At 39.3% G+C, this 21977-nt stretch overlaps 1 protein-coding gene across 2 annotated transcripts in view; it reads right to left on the bottom strand.

Moving 5' to 3' along the window:
- LOC127790217 (uncharacterized) overlaps nucleotides 1-21668 on the bottom strand; it is a 34116-nt gene extending 12448 nt beyond the window's left edge. The window contains exons 1-3 of one of the 2 annotated variants that reach the window (XM_052319541.1): nucleotides 21401-21668; nucleotides 21247-21300; nucleotides 19803-19879 (exon numbers count right to left, since the gene is read on the bottom strand). In XM_052319541.1, the coding sequence (XP_052175501.1) occupies nucleotides 19803-19860 (58 nt within the window). In that variant the 5' untranslated portion in view covers nucleotides 19861-19879; nucleotides 21247-21300; nucleotides 21401-21668. The remainder of the gene's footprint in view (nucleotides 1-19802; nucleotides 19880-21246; nucleotides 21301-21400) is intronic. The other variant, XM_052319540.1, reaches the window with a different exon arrangement.
- Between the last annotated feature and the right edge of the window lie 309 nt (nucleotides 21669-21977).

Here is a 21977-nt window from a genome sequence, read left to right as displayed (position 1 = left end):
AAATGCTTTTATAAGAATCTCTTTTAAGGAAAAGCAGTTTAATGTTTGACCAAATCATTTGAGAAAGGCTTTTACTGTTGTTATATTTGTTTAGCTAGTGATTAAAGAAATCAGGCTCCCCACTTTTTTGAGGGTCAGGGGAGAGTCATTTTTGCATGTGGCCTTCTCCACAAGTCAAGCTTGTAACCTTCAATCACAAAGGAGGAACCTTTCCATTCCTACCAAAGTTCGTTGTCAATCCTTAAAAATGTTTCAGAATAAATAAAATCCTAACACAACTAGAATTATAAAAACCCCACCTATGGATTGAGTAATCCTTTCAACACTTCTAGTATTGCATTTTTATTATCACAGTTGCCAAGCCCGAATAAAGAACGAGGGTTGCTTTGTGTAGTTGACAGCCAGAAGAAAAAATTATTAGATCTTTCATAACAACTTCTAGACGAAACATCATTGAATGGAATGTTAGAATTCATGTATCCTATCCCACTTAGTAAAATTATGCTTATGATGATAATGATGATGAACTAGAATTATAAAGTTCTAAAATAATTATTACTCTTAAACTTTATTATTCTTTCCGGCCAAGTAAAACTAGTGTAAGACAGAGAAGTGCATATTTTGGAAGATATCATTCTAGGCATAGAAATGGGACTTAGCATTATTTATTTTATTTTTCTTTTGCTTCCTAATTTCTTTCATTAATCCTTTAGTTATTAGGTTCCATTAGAATCCTTACTATTTTGGGATTTCATCTAGCAGAATCCTAACAAAAGTAGGATAATATCTCTTAGTTGCCCATATATAGTTGCTTAGGATGTAACTGAAAGAAGACTTTGATTATTGACATTGATATTGAGATATTTGATTGAGTTTTTAGTTTGTTCTAGCATTCTTGTTCTTGGTTCCACATCAAAAACTTTTTTTTTTTTTTTTGCTTTGTGAGATCAAAAAACTCTCGTTGGGATGGTTAAAACAATGGTATGACTCAAAGTTTATTTGGGATAGAGACAAAAAAAATTCCACAGATCACCATGATTGAAAACTAGGATTCTAGTAATAGCTTGTCCAGACCAGTGATCTAAAGCGCGGCCAAGGCGACCGCCTAGGCGCTAGGCGGCCCTTCGTGGCCACGATTAAGCCCTAGTCGGCACCCCTAGGCGCCGGGCCCAATTGATCGGGTCCAATTGGCTCCTAGGCAGCCCAGGCGGCGCCTAGGTTGGGCGCGGCCTAGGTCGGGCCCGGCCTAGGTCGCGCACAGCTTGGGCCAATTATCTCTCTCTCGTCGTTACTCTCTCAGTCTCTAGCCACTTTCCCCTTCTCTCTCGCTTTCCCCTTCACTCTCTCTCGTCGGACTGATCTCATCGTTTTTGTCTCTATCGTCTCTCTTGCCACTGATCTCGTTGTTTCTCTCTCTCTCTCTTGCCGCCGATCGGGCCGTTCTCTCCCGCCAATCCTTGCTCCTTCCTGCTTGTTGTGGCTTGCTACTTGCTGTAGCAGCAAGGAGGAAGTCCTTGCTCGTTGCTGCTTGCAGCAAGCCAACTTCCTCCTTGGCAAGTAGCAAGTTACAATACTTAGGAAAAAAAAAAGAAAAAAAAAATTATTGTTCAATACTCAGCAAGCAGCAAGTTGCAACAAATTGCTGTTAATTTTTTCTTAGTTGTATATTTTAATTCAATGTCAATTATTCAAATACTCAGGAAAAAAAAAAGAAAAAAAAAATCAAATGATGTCAGATAGGAACATCGCCCGAGGCCTCCTTAGTTCTTAAAAGGAAATCAAATGCTAAGAAACAGAACAACATATCTAAAAATAACATCAAATTACATTAAAATGTTAAAATTAAAAAAAAAAATGTTAACCTTAGGACTCTTAGATTACAACCTTAGGCGAGAAAACCCTCTCATAAACCCTCATAAACACTCTCGGATGCAATGTAAATGTAAGAACATAAAACTGAACAACAGAAAAGAAAATAACTGAATTTAAAATATCAAACCAAACAGCATTAGGCGCAGATTTATCCTGGTTCGAAATGCCTTTGGCAATCCTACATCCAGCCTTCAAACACCCTTTTATTAGGATGAAACTGATCAGTACAAAGCCCAAGTCCTCTCTCAACCCTATTGCTCAAGTACAACCCTTGTTCACTCCAAGAAAACTCAAGAACACAATACACATGCCTCACTTTCTCTAGAACAAAGAATACTCACAATAGAAACAGAGAACTTGACAAGAGAGAGGAGTTATTAGACTGCTGCCTTACCCTCTTATTTATAGAGGAGGCAGACACACTTAGGAAACTAACTAACTTAGGGAAATTACATATTAACCCCAACAAAATGTACTAATTACACTTAACCCCAAGCTGCCTAATTTCTTCAGCCAAAACTACTCTTTTATGCTCCTTCCGATTCTGCTATCTTCTAGGACAAAACTCGAGGCAAACTTCAACAAAAAAACAACAACAACATTTTTCCTAGGCGCTAGGCCCCCATTTGGCGCCCGAGTAGCACCTAGCGCATTTTAGAACACTCATCCAGACAATACATTCAACAAGAATAAACTGCTTTGCAAACCTAGAATGAACTTTCTAGATGATTTTTGATATCAACATCTAGCAGACATCCAACGTTGGATAGTGACTGCTGACGGCTGAAAAAATTGGGTGGTTTGAAGGCAGATGTGAAGGATGCCAATAGTTGTAGGTTATAGTAAGGCTGTTTGGTAATGACTGCTTGTTGATGAAAAAGCACAGATAGTAAGATTCAAATGGAGTAAGGCTCTGATACCAAATCTGATGTGGAACAGCAATGTCTGAAAGTAACTCAAGCAATGTACTGGAAACGGTGTTGTGCGCACAAAGAAACAGGAAAAGTTTAGAATCAAGGAAGAAGAGTTTCAGAAAAGAGAGAACTTACAAACACAAAAGGAAAGCAGAGAGAGAAGAAGAAAGATAAGGAGGAAAAGAAAAGGCATCAATACAAGGTGATTAAAAGGGAAAGGAGAAAAGAACATCCAGAAGGATATATATATATATATATATATATGCATTAATAGAAGCAGCCCCCCGGGCAGGAGGGGGGGAGCTCCAGATCTGCTAAAATTTGAATTTCACCAATAAGCCATATTTATATTCTTGATAAAACTCTTAAAACAACTAGAACTCTTTCAAAACTAACCCTACCTAATATGGAAACCAAATAATACTTAAATTCTACCACATAATCTATTAAAAGTCATAATAAGACTAACGTACAATCTTGATAGAATCAAAGAATCTTAATATTCAAAAAGTTTATAAATAAATAAAATCCTACTCTTGATTCCAATCATATATGGACTAAAAAATTCAAATCTATGCCCAGCAGGAAAAAACAAACTTTTTTCCCAAGCCAATTAAAGATCAGGTTGGCTTATTGATCAAATTCAGCCAGCTTGATTGCAAAAATTGATATATACACACATATAAATGCAATAAGGAAAGTCGAGGAAGTCTTCTTAGATGTTTCTTTGTGTGAAAAGAAAACACGGAAGAAAGGTAGATATTGATCACTACTAATATAAAAAGAAGAAGGAAGGGTTAAAACCAACATGGTGATATGTAGTGAGTCAAAAATGATATGGAGGTATGCAGTGAGAAAGTCTGGTGGCTTATCATGTAGAGGGGATGTGGCCTGAGCTAATGAAGGTGGACAGTGCAGAGAACCTGCATGACAGACCACTAGCATTTGGAAATCAAGCATCTCATAAGCTGACTACAGTCATTTACTTAGGCAAACAAAAATTGATGATTCCATAAAGATACTTTCCAAAGGAAATATTTTGGCGCTAAATGAATGGGGATAAAATATACTAAGCACTAATTATCATACCCTCTATACTAACAGCCACTCACCTGTACAATTGGGGGCACTGTCGGTCCACTAAATCACCCAATAGACCAAGAAAGAATTCCCTCGATCACTCTCTATCTCACCAATTAAACATGCAACAGAAAACAGTAATTAAAAGAAATGACAAAAGTAGAGATAGAACAATCAAACCATCCAAGGAACACCAAGAATTTATCCTAGTTCAAACCGGTTTTCACCAGTCCAACATCTAGCCTTCAGAGAGAGCAATCCACTATAAATCTTGATGAAGAACAGTACAAGCAATCACTCACACACCCCACAATTCTCACTGCAGATTACAAAGAATTCTAACACTTTTCTCTAACAGTTCAGCACTCAACCCTCAATGAGATCAATTAGAAAATCACGTGATCGACAGACTCCCCAGTGCCTCTTGGGATCACGTCCCCTTGCAGACACGCCGCCACGGTGCCCCTTTTCGTGACGAGAAGTTTAACCCGGGTCTGATCCACCAGCAGACTCCCTAGTGCCTCTTATTTATAGACATAAGAGGCGTTAGTTACAAGAGAGGAAATAACCGGAAACAATACCCTAACTACCCCTCACATAAATACATGCAATTAGCCCTTTTATTCCTAATTTGCCATTGCCAGGTATTCACACTAATATGCCCGAGATCTTCTACTCAATGCAAAACTTGTAGAACAATTCTCCACCATTTTGCTTAGAGTTTCTGCCTGAAATCTGCCTTCATCAAGCTGCTCATCATCTGGACCTGCATGAAAACTGATCATCTACATAAAATAACCTATAAGAGTCTTAAACGATGATGTAGTTGTCACTGTCCTAGGTAGAGACAATGGCCTTCCCTTGGCTCGGTGAGATTCAAGGGAGACTAACAGAAAGAATTGGGTAGGAAGGATAGAAAGAACAGAAGAAGTAGAGAGAATTAAGTGAGATGAGAGAGAGAGAGAGGAATAGAATAATTTTTGTATTCAATCTTTTCATAGCTTCTCCCGTGGAATGGGATGAATACATATAGGCGCTTGGTGTGGGAATGGATGCAGCAGATCTTCCCCCATCCAGCGGTTACAACAAACTATTTTGTCCTTTCCTAAGGCCTTACGTGTGGCCTTCTACCCCTAACAGAATCTGATAACTAGAATATAAATGCAACAATCAAATAAAAGAAATACAACAGTGCATGTTGAGTAAACAGGAATAAGACTGAAATTAAATGCAAAAAATAGCCATAGCCGTGACAATTCTCCCCCCTTATAACATTTCTTGTTCTCAAGAAATGCTAAGAAGGCTCGCAGCTCTTGGAAAACGCTGAAGTAGACCTGGTAAATACTCCCATGTGTTGTCCTTGTTACTCTCCGATTCCCATTTCACCAACACTTGGATTAGAGGGACCCCTTGGTTGTGTACCACCCTTCTATCTATAATAGTTTATGGTTCCATGGGACCTTCCTTCCCCTTACACGGCATTGGTAAGACTGTATCAACTGGCGCTGCTCCGGTTGATCTTTTCAGCAAGGATACATGAAAAACAGGATGTATGTGAGTGCCTCCAGGTAGCTGGAGCCTGTAAGCCACCTTACCTATTTTTTCTGTTATACTAAATGGGCCAAAGTATCGGGGACTTAACTTGGATACTGGCCTTTGACTGAAGGCCTTCAAGTGAGAGTACCTTAGCTTTAGATACACCTTTTCCCCCACTTCTAATTCCCGGTCACTTCTTTTCTTGTCAGCATACTCTTTCATTCTATTTCGGGCCGATGCCAACTCTTGTTTCAATTGTTGTAAGGCCACCCTCCTTTGTTGTAAGTATTCTTCCACTGATATCTCCGTTGCATGCCTTCCGGTGGCAGGCAACAACGGTGGTGGACATCCAAACAACACCTCAAATGGGGACATTTTTAGGGATGTGTGGTGGGTGGTATTATACCACCACTGTGACAAGGCTAACCACCTATGCTAGTGTTTGGGCTATTGTATACACATGCATCTTAGGTAGGTTTCCAGCACTTGGTTGACTATCTCAATCTGCCCATCTGTTTGGGGATGATATACTGTTGACATATTGAGCTTAATCCCTATAGATCCCATCAATTCCTGCCAAAAATGGCTTGTGAACACCTTATCGCGATCTGATACGATGGTACTCGGCACCCCATGCTGCAATACTACTCTGTCCATAAACATCCTAGCCACTTCCTTGGCAGTGTAAGGGTGAGTCAACCCTATAAACTGCGCAAACTTCGTGAATCGATCCACTACAACCATAATACTATCCTTCCCTTTAGATTTAGGTAGTCCCTTGATAAAATCCATAGTTACACTAACCCAAGCTCGATCCGGCACTGGTAGAGGTTGCAAGAGACCAAGGTAAGCCACATTCTCCAGTTTACATCTCTTGCATATATCACAGGCTAACACAAAGTTCTTTACTCCCACTTTCATCTTGGGCCAATAAAACAATTGTTTAACTCTGAGGTAGGTATTTTGGATACCAGAATGTCCCCCCATGGGTGAGGTCATGCAATGACTGTAAAATTCTTCGCTTAAGGTCTCCCTTGCTCCCTATGACAAGTCTGCCTTTGAACCTTAACATCCCCTCCGCTAGAATGTAGTTTCCAACCCCGTTAGGTTCAATCACCAGCCTCTCCATTAGCTCCTTAATCTGTTCATCATCAGCATAGCTGTCAACAACTTCCTGACACCATCCAGGGACTACTTTAGTAATGGTTGCTACGCTGCCTTCCTCTTAACACCTTGATAGTGCATCAACAGCTATATTTTCCTTGCCTCGCCTGTATTGTATGGAATAATCGAGTCCCATTAGCTTGGCCATACCCTTTTTTTGTAGTTGAGTTTGTAACTTCTGTTATAGTAAAAATTTTAGACTTTCATGGTCTGTTTTGATGATAAATCTACCTCCTTCTAGGTAATGTCGCCACCTCTCCACTGCCATTAACACTGCTAGGAATTCCTTCTCATAAATGCTCAACCCCAAGTGCCTAGTACTCAAGGCTTGGCTCAAGAATGCCAGTGGACTCCCATTCTGCATTAGAACTGCCCCGACACCAACTCCACAAGCATCTGTCTCCAATATAAAGGGTTCATTGAAGTCTGGTAGCCCTAAGACCGACACTGTGCTTATCGCCTCCTTAAGCTTCTCAAAGGTTGCTTCGGCCTCCTCACCCCACTTAAAATTCCCCTTCTTCAGCAGGTCAGTTAGGGGGCAATTGATGATGGCATAACCCTTAACAAACCGTCTATAATATCCAATAAGGCCGAGAAATCCCCTTAAAGCCTTCAAGTTCGTGGGTTTGGGCCAGTTGACCATGGCTTCTACCTTCCTTGGGTCTGTCCTAACTCCCTTCCCTGATATTATGTGGCCCAAGTATTCCACCTGATCTTGGCCAAAGCAACACTTAGACCTTTTGATGAAAAGCCGGTTGGATTTGAGGACTTCTAGGGTGGTTTTGAGGTGGGATAGGTGTTGCTCAAGGGTCGGGCTGTAAATAAGAATGTCATCAAAGAAGACTAATACAAATTTTCTCAAATAAGGTTCAAATATTTGGTTCATGAGAGATTGGAAGGTAGCTAGTGCATTGGTGAATCCAAAGGGCATCACCAAAAATTCAAAATGCCCATGATGGGTTCTAAAGGCAGTTTTGTGGACATCTTCAGCTTTCATTTTGATTTGGTGATAGCCGGACCCAAGGTTTAGCTTGGAGAAAATAGTGGCATTATGCAACTCATCCATTAGATCCTCTATCAAGGGTATGGGAAATTTGTCTTTTATAGTGAGGGCATTCAATTTTCGGTAGTATACACAAAAACGCCAAGATCCGTCCTTCTTCTTGACTAGAAGGACCGATAAGGTAAAAGGGTTGTGGCTAGGCCTTATAAAGGATTGGTTTAGCACCTCTTTTACCATCTTTTCAATATTTGTTTTCTGTGTGGGTGAATACCGGTAGGCTCTGATGTTTACTAGCTCGGAGTCTGGTTTGAGGTTGATAGAATGGTCTAGGTTTCAGGTGGGAGGTAAGGTATTAGGTTTAGCAAATAAGTCTCCAAATTCTACCAACAATTCATCAATAATGTGGCTAGACTGTACCTGGCCAACTTTCCTCTAATCATTGCTGAGGACAAGGTGAGCTCCCCGAACCTCAGTTTCTCCTGCCCTTCCTCCACTACCACAATCGAAAACAATTGAGCCAGCTTACTCCATCTGTTCCGGATGACTCGTTGTAGGCTCCATCTCTTGCAGGCCCCGATTTCTCTTCCTCCTTTGAGTGTCATCCTTTTTCAAAAGATACCTCCATCAGATTAAAGTCGAAACTGATGGGGCTAACTTCTTTCATCCAGTCAACCCCTAGAACCACATCACAACCCCTCAGTTGCAGAAGCCTGAGATCAACTTCAAACTCTTCTCCTTGCATCTCTCAATTGAATCTTGGGCAGGCCGAGTTGCTAATCACTTTTCCCCCATTAGCCACTGTTACACTAAGGGGTGGAGTGTCCGAGAGGGGGCTTTTCAATCTCCTCGCAATGCCTTCATCAAGGAAGCTGTGGGTGCTTCCACTATCTATCAAAATCATCAGACTCTTTTCCTTCACCTTCCCTTCAACTTTAATTACTTGTTGTTAGTCACCCTTTTTAATGCATGGGGTGATATTTCCCCATTGTCTTCCTCCCCCAACTCTTCACACTCCTCAGTTTCTTCTCCACCTTCCATTGCTTCTCCCTAATCTCCTTCCAGCAAGAGAATTTGTCATTGGTGCCCTGGGAAGTACTTGTCCCCAGCACCTGAAGCACATAGCTGGTTGTTTCCTCTGTTCATTAAACCTCCCCATTGTGTGGGGTACTCCTGACTATTTAGCTCTTAGATTATTAACTACCCATTCCCGGTTAAATCCTTTGCCTCCTTGGTGAGAGGTCCCTGTCTCTATAGTCTTACTTTGCTGCCTCTATTTCTTCATCAAGGCCTCCACCACCATCTCTTGCAGTATAGCACTCTCTACTACTTGCTCCACTGTTCGGGGTCTGATCATTTTGACCATAGGCCTTAAAGCCTCACTTAGGCCACTCAAAAAGCTGGACATGAAATAGGCCTCCGAGAGATGAGGATCGTGGGTGCTCATAAGAGATCTAAGCTCCTTAAATCTTTTTAGGTAAGCTTTCAACTCCCCCACCTGTCTGAGCTTGTTGAATTCTTCGACAATATTGGACATACTTCTTTCCCCGAACCTCTCACATAATTTCTCAGCAAACTTTCCCCATGTAAGATGGTCCCTTACACTAGTCCACCCCTGACACCATGCATCTACCACATCGTCAAAGTAAGCGGCAGCTAAGGATACCCTTCTACCCTCTGGGATGTCATACCATTTGAAAATCTTTTCACACTTCCTCACCCACCAACGCGGGTTATCCCCTTCAAAGATGGGTATCTCCATTCGGGGCATGAGAAACCCCAGCTGTTGTCGCGGGGCCTGCTCCACACGACCCCTACATCGTTTCCCCCTCCTCATCCTGTTCTCCTCCTATATCGGGGGTCTCTGGCTGACGTATTGTTCTATTTTTTCTTAAGAGAGGCTCGGTTCTATCTCTGGGAGGGAATTCAAGGGCCATACTCACCGAATTTTGGCGAGTGAACATCAGCATGAATTGTTGAAGTGCGCCCCGAGCTCCTCTCTCATTTGTGCCATCTCTTCTCGTATTTGGACTAGCGTTCCATCCAATCTCCTCTCCAATCCTTCTATCGAACCTTCCAGCTTATAGTCGATCGCCATGAAATCCTAGAATATTAGGCTCTTCATCTATATTAGCTCTACCATAAACTAGAGCCATATTAATTATTCTTTTTAAGTACCTAAAAATTCACTTAACTGCAGTCCAATGGATTTTTTCCCGGATTAGCTATAAACCTGCTAGCCACACTCATAGCATGGGCTAGATCCAGCCTTGTACACACCATACAATACATAAGACTACCTACAGCACTAGAGTAGGGAACATTCTTCATCTCTCTCATGCTCTCTTCATCACTTGGTGATTGACTGTGGGACAGCTTAAAATGCTAAGCAAAGGGAACATTAACTTCCTTTGCCTCCAGCATATGAAACTTTCTAATGAGCTTCTCGATATAGGCCTTTTGAGAAAGCTGGACCTTCCTAAGCTGTCTATTCCTAGTTATTTCAATACCTAAGATCTTTCTAGCCTCTCCTAATTCCTTCATTTCAAATATACTGAATTTAATTTCAGTTTTAAACTTTGGATTTATCAATGTAATTGACTAGCAATCAACATGTTATCCACATAAAGAAGGAGATATATAGATGTCTTTGAAGAAACATGCCTAAAATAAACACAGCTATCAAAGTTACTCCTCTTGAACCCTTGACACAACATGAATGTGTCAAATTTCTTGTATCACTGTCTAGGGGATTGCTTAAGTCCATATAAGGACTTTTTCAATAAGCAAACCTGTTTCTCCTTTCCCCTAACTTCAAATCCACTTGGCAGATCCATTAGAATATCTTCTTCTAATTTGCCATGGAGGAAAGCGGTGGTCACATCCATCTACTCTAGGGTAAGATCTAAATGGGCAGTCATAGCAAGTAAAATCTTTATAGGAGTGTATCTTACTACAAGGGAAAACACTTTATTAAAATCCACTCCTTCCACTTGAGTGAATCCTCTTGCTACTAACCTAGCCTTATACCTAGGTTTTGATTCATTTCCTGCACCTCCCTTGATCTTATACAACCATTTGCAACCTACCACCCTTTTACCTAAGGGTTTATCGACAAGGGTCCATGTTTTATTCTTTCTTAGAGAATCCATTTCAGATTCCATGGCTGCAAGCCATTTCTTTGAATCTTTAGATCTCACAGCTTCTTCATAAGAAGAAGGCTCATCACCAGCTATCTCTAATGCACTTGAAAGTGCATATGCCACTAAGTCCGAGTATCCAAACCTTGATGGAGGTCTTACTACTCTCCTTTGTCTATCTCTAGCTACATTATGCCTATCTAAGCTAGGGCTGCTGTCTAATCTAGAAGAACCAGCACTGTCAGTGTGCTGGTTTCCATCATAACAAGAGGAATCGTCAAAGCCTGATTGCTGAAAGTTATCTAAACTAGAGGATCTTAAATCAGCACTATGCTGACCTGTTGCTAAGTCCATAGGACTATCATAAGCAGCAGCATCCAAGTCTCGGCTGTCACTAGTAGCACCATGACTGCTGCTGGCAGTATCCTGACTGTCACTTGTTGCCTCATAACCAACTCTTACAGCATCATGACTGTCATATTAGTGATATTATAATCAAGCTGTTTCTGAACAGCATCTTTTGCCTTTCCTTGCTCATCCTCTATCAGACTATTATCCAAGAAAGAATTTTCTTTAAAGACTACATCCCTACTGATTATAGTCTTTGGCATATCTTCTTCCAAACACCAAAGTTTGTATCCCTTCACCCCTATAGGATAACCTATAAATAGGCAATGTTTGGCCCTAGGTTCTAACTTGCCTTGCTTTACATGAGCATAGGCAATACATCCAAACACCTTTATGTGCTCAAGACTCGGCTTATGACCTTTCCACATCTCATAGGGTGTTTTAAAACCTAATGCTGCCAAGGGGGACCTATTTATCAAATATGCAGCTGTAGTTACAGCTTCTCCCCAAAAAGATTTAGATAATCTAATGTATCAACATGCACCTCACCCTCTCTAGGAGAGTTCTATTCATCCTCTCAGCCAAGCCATTTTGCCTAGGGTTTCCAGGGACTGATAGGTGTCTCACTATGCCATTTTCACTACACATGTGGGAAAAAATCTTTATTACAATATTCAAGCCCATTATCTGTCCTAATTATTTTTATTTTCTTACCCATTTGATTTTCTGTCATGGTTTTCCAAGTTTTAAACACTTCAAAAGTTTGATCTTTTGACTTTAAAACATAAACCCAAACCATCCTAGAGAAGTCATCTATTATGGATAAAAAATATCTTACTCCTCCATGAGTCAAGGATTGACTAGGGCCCCATAAATCCAAATGGATATAATCCAATGGGGCTTGAGAAGAGTGGGTGGCTTTCTTAGGGAATTTAACTTTTATAGACTTTCCTAGAATGCAGGTTTCACACTTGTCTAATGCTGTAAATTTATCAGCACTTAAAATTCCTTGATTAGACAACTCCTTAAGGCCTTGATCACTTATGTGGGCCATTCTAAAGTGCCATAAGCTAGACTGATCACTACAGTTGGTTTCTCCTAAGGCTGCATCACCACTCAGAGTGGATGCCTGCAGCACATAAATGCCATTCTTAAGGACAGCCTTCATACACACTAAAGACTCTCTCATTACCTTAAGCATTCCACTATCTCCCTTATAGGAGTAGCCATTCTTATCTAATTCTCCAAGTGATATTAAGTTCCTTTTCAAATCAGGAACATATCTTACATTAGTTAAAATTTTAACTAATCCATCATGCATCCTAAGTCTTATATTTCCAATTCCTACTATTCTACACTCATGGTTGTTTCCTAGAAGAACTCTGCCTCCTCCAATTTCCTTATAGTCTAGCAACCATTCTTTGTGAGGAGTCATATGAAATGAACACCCCAAATCAAGCAACCACACATCTTTCTCATCCTTACTAGACACTACTAATGCATCAGGACTATCATAGTCACAAATGGAGTTTGAAAATTCTGGACTGGACTAGTCAGGGTAATCTTTCTTCCTTTTGGGACAGTGCTTCTTTATATGCCCTTCCTCATGGCAATGGAAGCACTTGATTACTTTCTTGCTATTTCTAGACTTTGACTGAGACCTATTTTTCTGTCTAGTGTCCTTTTCAGGTCTAAACTTCACTGCTAGTACATCACCAGCAGTCTTTTTTGTATCTACTTTATGTTGTAATTCCTTAGAATTCAAAGCCCTTATAACTTCATCTGTAAAACCCGAGACTATAATCACTCAAGAAACTCACCAATTCAATAACAACAATGAATACTGAAAGTAGAACATAAAAACAGAATGTAAAAAGGAGAAATCAAACCAGATTGCAGCACACACAATTTACCCTGGTTCATGCCATTTACATGGCACTACATCCAGCAATCCAAGAAGCAAACAATCCACTAGAAACAAGTCTGAAACCAGTACAAGAATTCCCCTCTTCCCTCTTCCTTTACTCTCGGATACAATACTCAATCGAAGCTAACAAGAACTTGAAACAACCAGCTCTCTCTCACGCCTCTCACTGTACCCGAACCCAAGGAATAAAGAATATGACTGATTGATGATGAAAACCGGCCTCCACACCCTTCTATATATAGACTAAGGGAGGCGGAAATATCTAAGGGAGATAACTAACTTTACATAAAGTCTAAACTACCCTTACTAAAGCAATTAGATACACTTAAGTCCTATTAACTAACTGCTGCCACATCATCTTCAATTCTTTCTGGTTTCTTCAATAAATCCAGCTTTACTTTAGGCAAAACAGTAACAATTCTCCACCATTTTGCTTTAAGTAATCCTGGAATTTCAGCCTTCTAGCCCTGCTTACTTCTTGGATATCCTGAAAACACATCAATCAAAACACATCAAACTGTAACAACATTAAACAATGAAGTAATTTGGACAATGGGACTGCCTTAGTGAAAATATCTGCAGCATTTTCACTTCCAGCAACTTTTATAAGCTCTACCTCCTTCTTCTCAAGGACTTCTCTTATAAAATGATATCTAATATCAATATGTTTTGTTCTTTCATGATGACTCTGATTTTTGGCCAAATGTATGGCACTTTGACTATCACACTTTAAAATAATCCTCACATTATATCCTAGGAGTTCACTAATCAAGCCTTTCAGCCACAAAGACTCCTTAACAGCCTCTGTTACAGCTATATATTCTGATCCGGTTGTTGATAGAGCTACAACTGATTGAAGGTTAGATTTCCAACTAATTGTAGACTTCCACAATTTAAATACATAGCCGGTTGTAGATCTTCTCCTATCTAAGTCTGAAGCATAATCAGCATCAGAGTATCCTATAATGTCTGGAATTTTAAAATCATCAGCTCCACCATAAATCAGAACTTTATCTATTGATCCTTTTAGATATCTAAACACCCATTTAACTGTTGTCCAGTGTTCTTTTCCTGGGTTGGCCATAAATCTACTTATTACACTCATGGCATGGGCTAAATCAGGCCTAGAACACACCATTGCATACATAATGCTGCCAACAGCATTAGAGTAGGGAATTCTCTTCATTTCTGATAAATCATTTTCATTGGTTGGGCACTGATCATGAGAAAGTTTAAAATGTTGAGCAAATGGTATATTTACTACCTTTGCATCTAACATATGAAATTTTCTCATAATTTTCTGTATGTAGTTTTTCTGGGATAGCTGAAGAGTTTTGTTCTTCCTATCTCTACATATTTCCATTCCTAAAATCCTCTTAGCTTCACCAAGTTCTTTCATCTCAAAAACAGATTTGAGTTTAAGTTTTAAACTTTGGATTTCAGCTGTTGATTGGCTTGCTATGAGCATGTCATCAACATAAAGCAAGAGATAAATAGCTATTTTAGTGGAAATATGTTTAAGGTAGACACAGCAATCAAATGAACTTCTTGTAAACCCTTGGCTTATCATAAAAGAATCGAATTTCTTGTACCACTGCCTAGGGGACTGCTTTAGTCCATATAAGGACTTCTTCAACAAGCAGACCTTGTCTTCTTTTCCCCTAACTTTAAACCCTCTAGGCTGATCCATTAGAATTTCTTCCTCTAATTCACCATGAAGGAATGCTGTGGTGACATCCAACTGCTCTAGATATAGGTCAAGATGGGCTGTTATTGCAAGCAGTATTCTTATGGAAGTGTGTCTAACAACTGGTGAGAACACTTCATTAAAGTCAATTCCTGCTACTTGAGTAAAGCCTCTAGCTACTAACCTAGCTTTATACCTAGGTTTAAGACTATTTTCAGCTCCTTCTTTTACCTTAAACAGCCACCTGCAGCCTACAATTCTTTTTCCCAAAGGTCTATCCACTAACACCCATGTTTCATTCTTTCTTAAGGATTCCATCTCAGCTTCCATGGCTTCCTGCCATTTTTGAGCTTCCTTAGAACTTACAGCTTCTTCATAGGTTTGTGGTTCTTCTCCTGCAATCTCTTCTGCACTTAGAAGTGCATATGCTACCAGATCTGAGTATCCATATCTCACTGGTGGCCTACTTATTCTCCTTTGTCTATCCCTGCCTACATTGTATCTATCTCCAATAGGCTCTCCTATTGTACTAGAGGAACCAGCACTGTCCATGTGCTGTTCTTCATCATAGCTTGATGAATCCCTAACTTCTATAGATCTATCAAGACTGTTTTGGCTTGAGGATTCTTCACCAGCACTTTGCTGATCCTGGAAGGGTTCTAGGGAGGCATTTTGAGTAGCAATATCATTTTGTTGTTGCTGTTCAAAATTTACAGCTTTATCTTTTCCTTCCCTATCCTCATTTTCACGTCTTAGATCAATAAATGAATTTTCTTTAAAGGTTACATCTCTACTTATCATGGTTCTAGGCATATCTTTTTCTAAATTCCACAACTTATACCCCTTAACTCCTGAAGGATAACCAATAAACACACACTTCTTTGCCCTAGGTTCTAATTTTCCTTGTTTTAAATGTGCATAAGCTATACACCCAAAAACCCTAAGGTGATCTAGGTTTGGCTTATGATTATACCACATTTCATAAGGAGTTTTAAAATCTAAAGCTGAAGAAGGTGATCTATTTTTTAAATAGGCTGCTGAAACAATAGCCTCTCCCCAAAATGCTTTTGAAAGCCTAGCATGAAATAACATACATCTTACCCTCTCAAGGAGGGTCCTATTCATGCGCTCGGCCAGGCCATTTTGCTTAGGATTTCCAGGGACAGTGAGATGTCTTAAAATGCCATTTTCATTACACAATTGGGTGAAGTCCTTATTACAAAATTCTAAGCCATTATCAGTTCTAATGACTTTTAATTTCCCACCCTTTTGATTTTCAATCATGATTTTCCAAGTTTTAAAAGCATCAAAAGTGTTATCTTTTGTTTTTAAAACAGAAACCCAAACCATTCTTGAAAAATCATCTATAATTGAAAGAAAATACCTAGCTCCACCATGAGTTGGAGTTTGACTAGGGCCCCATAAATCCGAATGGACATATTCTAAAGGACCTTTAGTGATATGCAATGCTTTCTTAGGGGATTTAGTTTTCACAGATTTTCCATAGATGCAAGTTTCACAAGTATCTAAATCTGTCAGTTTTTCAGAACCTAAGATCCCTTGATTAGCTAATTCCTTAAGCCCTTGGAAACTTATATGAGCCATCCTAAAATGCCACAGTTTTGATAGTTCATAGGTCTTTTCTTCCCCTATGGCTGCATCTCCACATACTGTGGAGGCTATCATTACAAATATCCCATTTTTAAGGACTGCCTTCATACATATAAGAGATCCTTTGGCTACTTTAAGAATATCCCCACAGCCACTATAACTGTAGCCATTCTTAGCTAATTCTCCTAAGGAAATCAGATTTCTTTTAAGTTCTGGGACATACCTAACAGCTTCCAAAGTTCTGATAGATCCATCAAACATTTTTAGCTTAATATCCCCAATCCCCTTTATTCCACATTCTTGATCATTACCAAGAAGAACCTTCCCTCCACTCATGTCTCTATAATTCAGAAACCATTCTATGTGAGGTGACATATGGAAGGAGCATCCGGAATCTAAAACCCATACCACTTCATCCGAATGTTTTGAGACTACAAGAACATCCGAACTGTCATAGCCTAATTCACAAGTTGAGTTAGAAAACTCAAATTTACCTTTATCAGAAATTCTTGCTTCCTTTTAGGACAATTTTTCTTGATATGTCCTTCCTCATGACAATGAAAACATTTAAATGTTTTCTTGCCATTTCTGGATTTTGATCTTGATTTTCCTTTAGCCTTAGAGTCTTTCTTTTCAGATCTATACCTAGATGACAGGGCATCAGCAACTATTTTCTTGGATTCTACTTTCTGTTGTAAATCTTTAGAGTTTAGGGCACCTATAACATCTTCTAAAGATATGGTATCTCTTCCATGTTTTAGAATGTCTACAAAATGCTCATATGACTTAGGCAATGAATGCAACAGAATTAGGGCTTTATCTTCTTCTTCATATGATATACTTAAGTTTTCCAAATCAAGACACAATTTGTTAAATTCATCAATATGATTTTGAAGTTTCTGCCCTTCTTGCATTTTGAAAGTAAAAAATTTTGCTTTCAGATACAGCCTACTTGAAAGGGATTTAGTCATATATAGACTTTCTAACTTGGCCCACAAATCCTCGGCAGTTTCCATTTTAGACACTTCTCTTAGGACTTTATCTCCTAAACTCAAGATTAGGGTGTTGAAAGCTCTTTCACTAATTTCTTGCCTACGATTATTAGCTTCTAATCTTTGTTCGGCAGTAGCAGTTTCTGGAAAAGGCTTTTGGGGTACTAAAGCTTCCTTTAACCCTAAGTTTCCCATCAAAGCTTTCATCTTAATCCTCCAAAGTCCAAAATCATTTATGCCATCAAATTTTTCAATATCATACCGAGCGGCTGGGGTTGCGGAAGCCATGGAAGACAACTCTTCTATAGGTTTCTAAGGATTTTAAAGGTTTCTTGATGTTTCTTGATTTAAAAGACCTAAAGCTCTTATACCAAATTGTAAAAACCGAGACTATAATCACTCAAGAATCACTCAAGAAACTCACCGATTCAATAACAACAATGAATACTGAAAGTAGAACATAAAAACAGAATGTAAAAAGGAGAAATCAAACCAGATTGCAGCACACACAATTTACCCTGATTCATGCTATTTACATGGCACTACATCCAGCAATCCAAGAAGCAAACAATCCACTAGAAACAAGTCTGAAACCAGTACAAGAATTCCCCTCTTCCCTCTTCCTTTACTCTCGGATACAATACTCAATCGAAGCTAACAAGAACTTGAAACAACCAGCTCTCTCTCACACCTCTCACTGTACCCGAACCCAAGGAATAAAGAATATGACTGATTGATGATGAAAACCGGCCTCCACACCCTTCTATATATAGACTAAGGGAGGCGGAAATATCTAAGGGAGATAACTAACTTTACATAAAGTCTAAACTACCCTTACTAAAGCAATTAGATACACTTAAGTCCTATTAACTAACTGCTGCCACATCATCTTCAATTCTTTCTGGTTTCTTCAATAAATCCAGCTTTACTTTAGGCAAAACAGTAACATCATCTAGAGCCAATTTGTCTCTACCATGTTTCAAGATATCAACAAAAGTCTCATATGGTTTTGGCAATGAGTGCAATAAGACCAATGCCTTATCCTCGTCATCATATTTAATATCAATATTTTCAAGATCTAAACATAGTTTATTAAAACTATCAATGTGATCTTGTAACTTTTGACCCTCAACCATCTTGAATGAAAAGAACTTTGTTTTCAAATACAATAGGGTAGAGAGAGTTTTGGTCATATAGAGTGTCTCTAGTCTATTCCAAAGGTCTTTGGCAGTTGTCATTTTTGACACCTCCCTCAAAACTTTGTCTCCAAGGCTAAGGATTAAGGTGTGAAACGCTTTCTTGTTAATTTCCTTTCTCTTTTCACAGATTTCTCTTTTCTATTCTTCAGAGAGAGACTCGAGTATCTTCTTTTCTGCCAGTAGGGCTTCATCCAGACCTAGGTTTCCCAATAAGGCCCTCATCTTCATCTTCCATAGGCCAAAATCGTTTTGGCCATCAAATTTCTCAACATCATACTGTGAAGCAGAGGCTGTAGAAGCCATTCCTGCGGGTATGTGTCAGTTTCTATCGAATCTTGAAGGTTCTTGATGAGAGACCTGGCTCTGATACCAATTTGTTACAATTGGGAGCACTGTCGGTCCACTAAATCACCCAATAAACCAAGAAAGAATTCCCTCAATCACTATCTCACCGATTAAACATACAACAGAAAACAATAATTAAAAGAAATGACAAAAGTAGAGATAGAACAATCAAATCATCCAAGGAACACCAAGAATTTATCCTGGTTCGAACCAGTTTTCACCAGTCCTACATCCAACCTTCAGAGAGAGCAATCCACTATAAATCTTGATGAAGAACAGTACAAGCAATCACTCTCGCACACCCCACAACACTCACTGAATCCCTTAAGAACTCTCACCGCAGATTACAAAGAATTCTAACACTTTTCTCTAACAGTTCAGCACTCAAGCCTCAATGAGATCGATCAAAAAATCAGGTGATCGACAGACTCCCTAGTGCCTCTTATTTATAGACATATGAGGCGTTAGTTACAAGAGAGGAAATAACCGGAAACAATACCCTAACTACCCCTCACATAAATACATGTAATTAGCCCTTTTATTCCTAATTTTCCACTGCCGGGTATTCACACTGATATGCCCGAGATCTTCTACTCAATGCTTTCAGCAGAAACAGCAGAATACGTATGAAATGCTATACTTAATTATCCAATGTTATGGTAGTAAATCCATCAAAAGCAAATGATAACAGTAATTTAATTTTCCCCATCCAACAATAAGTTCCGACGTTCTGTGCATGAAAATTTGACCTCAGGTACACAAACTAAAGCAAACTTCATACCACTACCAGCATAAAACAGAAAGTGCACATCATGCAAGCCCAAACACAAAATGAATTTTTTCAGGAACTTTCATTGGTTCACAATGCAAATTTGGTCCAATAGAAAAAATTATGCAGCTATAAACCCACAACTTGAAAAAATTAAGTGAACTTTGATGGTAAAACAAAATGAAGAATAGCCTTGCAAAAAAAAATGAAGAATATACCTCTTGTTAAACCCTTGATCAATTGAGATCCAAGGCGCAAATATTTAGTGTTGAACATAATCGAAGCTAGAGAGAACCTGGTCCACAAAATCCAAGAAATATATAAATAAAAAATAAATAATAAAGTGCCATTTCGAGCATAAAAGAGTCAACTACATGTTGGATTGCGGCAGCTTTTTGTAAGCCTGCCGAATTTCTAATGCAATTCTGTTGTATGAAATGGAAAAATCACCACCCAGAGAAATTCATGCAAATAATTAAAAGCCCAGTAAAGGACTACTAATGCCCTAAAGTGTGGAAGGATTGGTGTCGGATTGACTTCTGATAGCATCAGCAGTGATTGTATTGTTAGGATTATGGTTTCTGTTGTAGAGGATTTATTTTATCAGTAGGCAGTTATGTTTGTTGTTAATGTAGTTAGGCGGTCTGAGGGTAATATATAAGCAAGCCTCACTGTTGATTTCTTGTGTTGTGTAATTCATTTCTTCAATACAGTTCAGCAAGATTAATTTTCCTTTCTCTCGTTTCTTCTTTTCTTTTCATCGTGAAGCTCTTGCTTCATAAAGAAGTGTCCCAGACGTCAGAGACAATAATGCAAGCACTTGGCAGGAAAAACAAAAATGTGAATTAGCGCTTGCTTGCAATTTCTGATTCGAACAAAGAATTAAACCATAGTTGAAATTCGAAATACTAGCACATTAAACGTTAACAGGCAGAAGCTCGAGAAAACGAAAAGGAGGAGGAGAGTAGTTGTAGCTGTAAGATAGGATATATGTAGGGGCAGAGCTAGGATTTTTTACCTAGGGGGGCTTCAAAAAAAAATTTCAACCGTAAGCTTCGCCAATAGGAGAAAAACAAAAAGACAAAAATGAGAGTTTCACGAGCTTTACATGCATATTTAATATAATTCATTGTTTTTCTAATGGATATTGTGATATTGGGATTTGCTGTCCAGGATCATGTTCATAATATGAGGCCTTACTTTCAGATGGTTCAATAGTACATTCATTTAGAGGCTTGGATTTTTTAATTTTGGATGGTAATACAGAACTTGAAGGAGCATTGCGGGGACCATTTGGGTTACTTGATGATTGATCATCGGTTTTCTTAGTGAAGTATTGGAAAATATTTCATTTCTGCATTTTAATAGACCCGTATATCACAATTAACAAATCACAGTTAACAAAATCCCAGCCAGGGCAATTCAAATATTCAATCACAATTAACAATCCCAGCCAAGACAATTCAAATATTCAATCACAATTAACAATCCCAGCCAGGGCAATTCCTAACTAAATGCAGTAGTCAAATAACAATTAGCAAAAAGCCGAATGCAGTTGTTAAACCTAAAGTCCTAATTCCTAAACTCATTATAGGTGTTAAATTCGCCAAAACAAAATAGAAATACACATTAAATAGAACATAATCAAATAAATTAACTTACCTCTAGTCTCTTAGTCTCTAGAGTATGAAGGGATGCCCGCTGGCCACTGCCTACCTGCCAAGAACAAGAACACAACACCAAAGATTGAACCAAAAGATTTTTTGCCACTGGTATTGAACCCGAAGAGAACATAACACCAATGATTGAACCAAACCTCAAAAGATTGAACCAAAGTGTCCCAATGGCAATGCAGAGAGGCGAGCGACCCAGCGAGAGCAAGAGAGCCACAGATGCGACCTCCCCAGCTACCGAGCGAGAGCGAGGGCGCGAGGGCGAGCGAACGACTGAGCGAGCGAGCGAACGACTGAGCGAGCGAGCGAGAGCGAGAGAGAGGCAGCGAGGGCGAGAGAGGGAGAAGGGCTTGCAGAAGGGGTTGTTTGGAAGAGACGGGTTTGCAGAGGGGGGCAATAGATTTGGGGTCAGGCGCTGATTGGGGGTGGGCTTGGATATTTTTTTAGTTCAAAAGTCCGGCCCACCCTGCCCATGGGCTACATCCGCCCGTCAGTCATATATATGCATAGAAAAATGCTATTGGTATATCTATTTTGTATATCTTAGACTATAAAATGGGATATTATGACAAAAAACTCCTCATGAGGCGCATAGAGGCACGTGAGGTTCATGGAGAGACGCAGGGTATTTTGATCATAATACCCCTTGTGTAGCCCAAAATGTACAAAAATGATGTACATGTAGCATGATCCGCATGCATAAAGAGTAATGCTGGAGGT

This window comes from Diospyros lotus, chromosome 14 (assembly GCF_014633365.1).
Source record: "Diospyros lotus cultivar Yz01 chromosome 14, ASM1463336v1, whole genome shotgun sequence".
NCBI classification, from domain to species: Eukaryota; Viridiplantae; Streptophyta; class Magnoliopsida; order Ericales; family Ebenaceae; genus Diospyros; species Diospyros lotus.
This window is presented reverse-complemented; position numbering and strand designations above follow the sequence as displayed.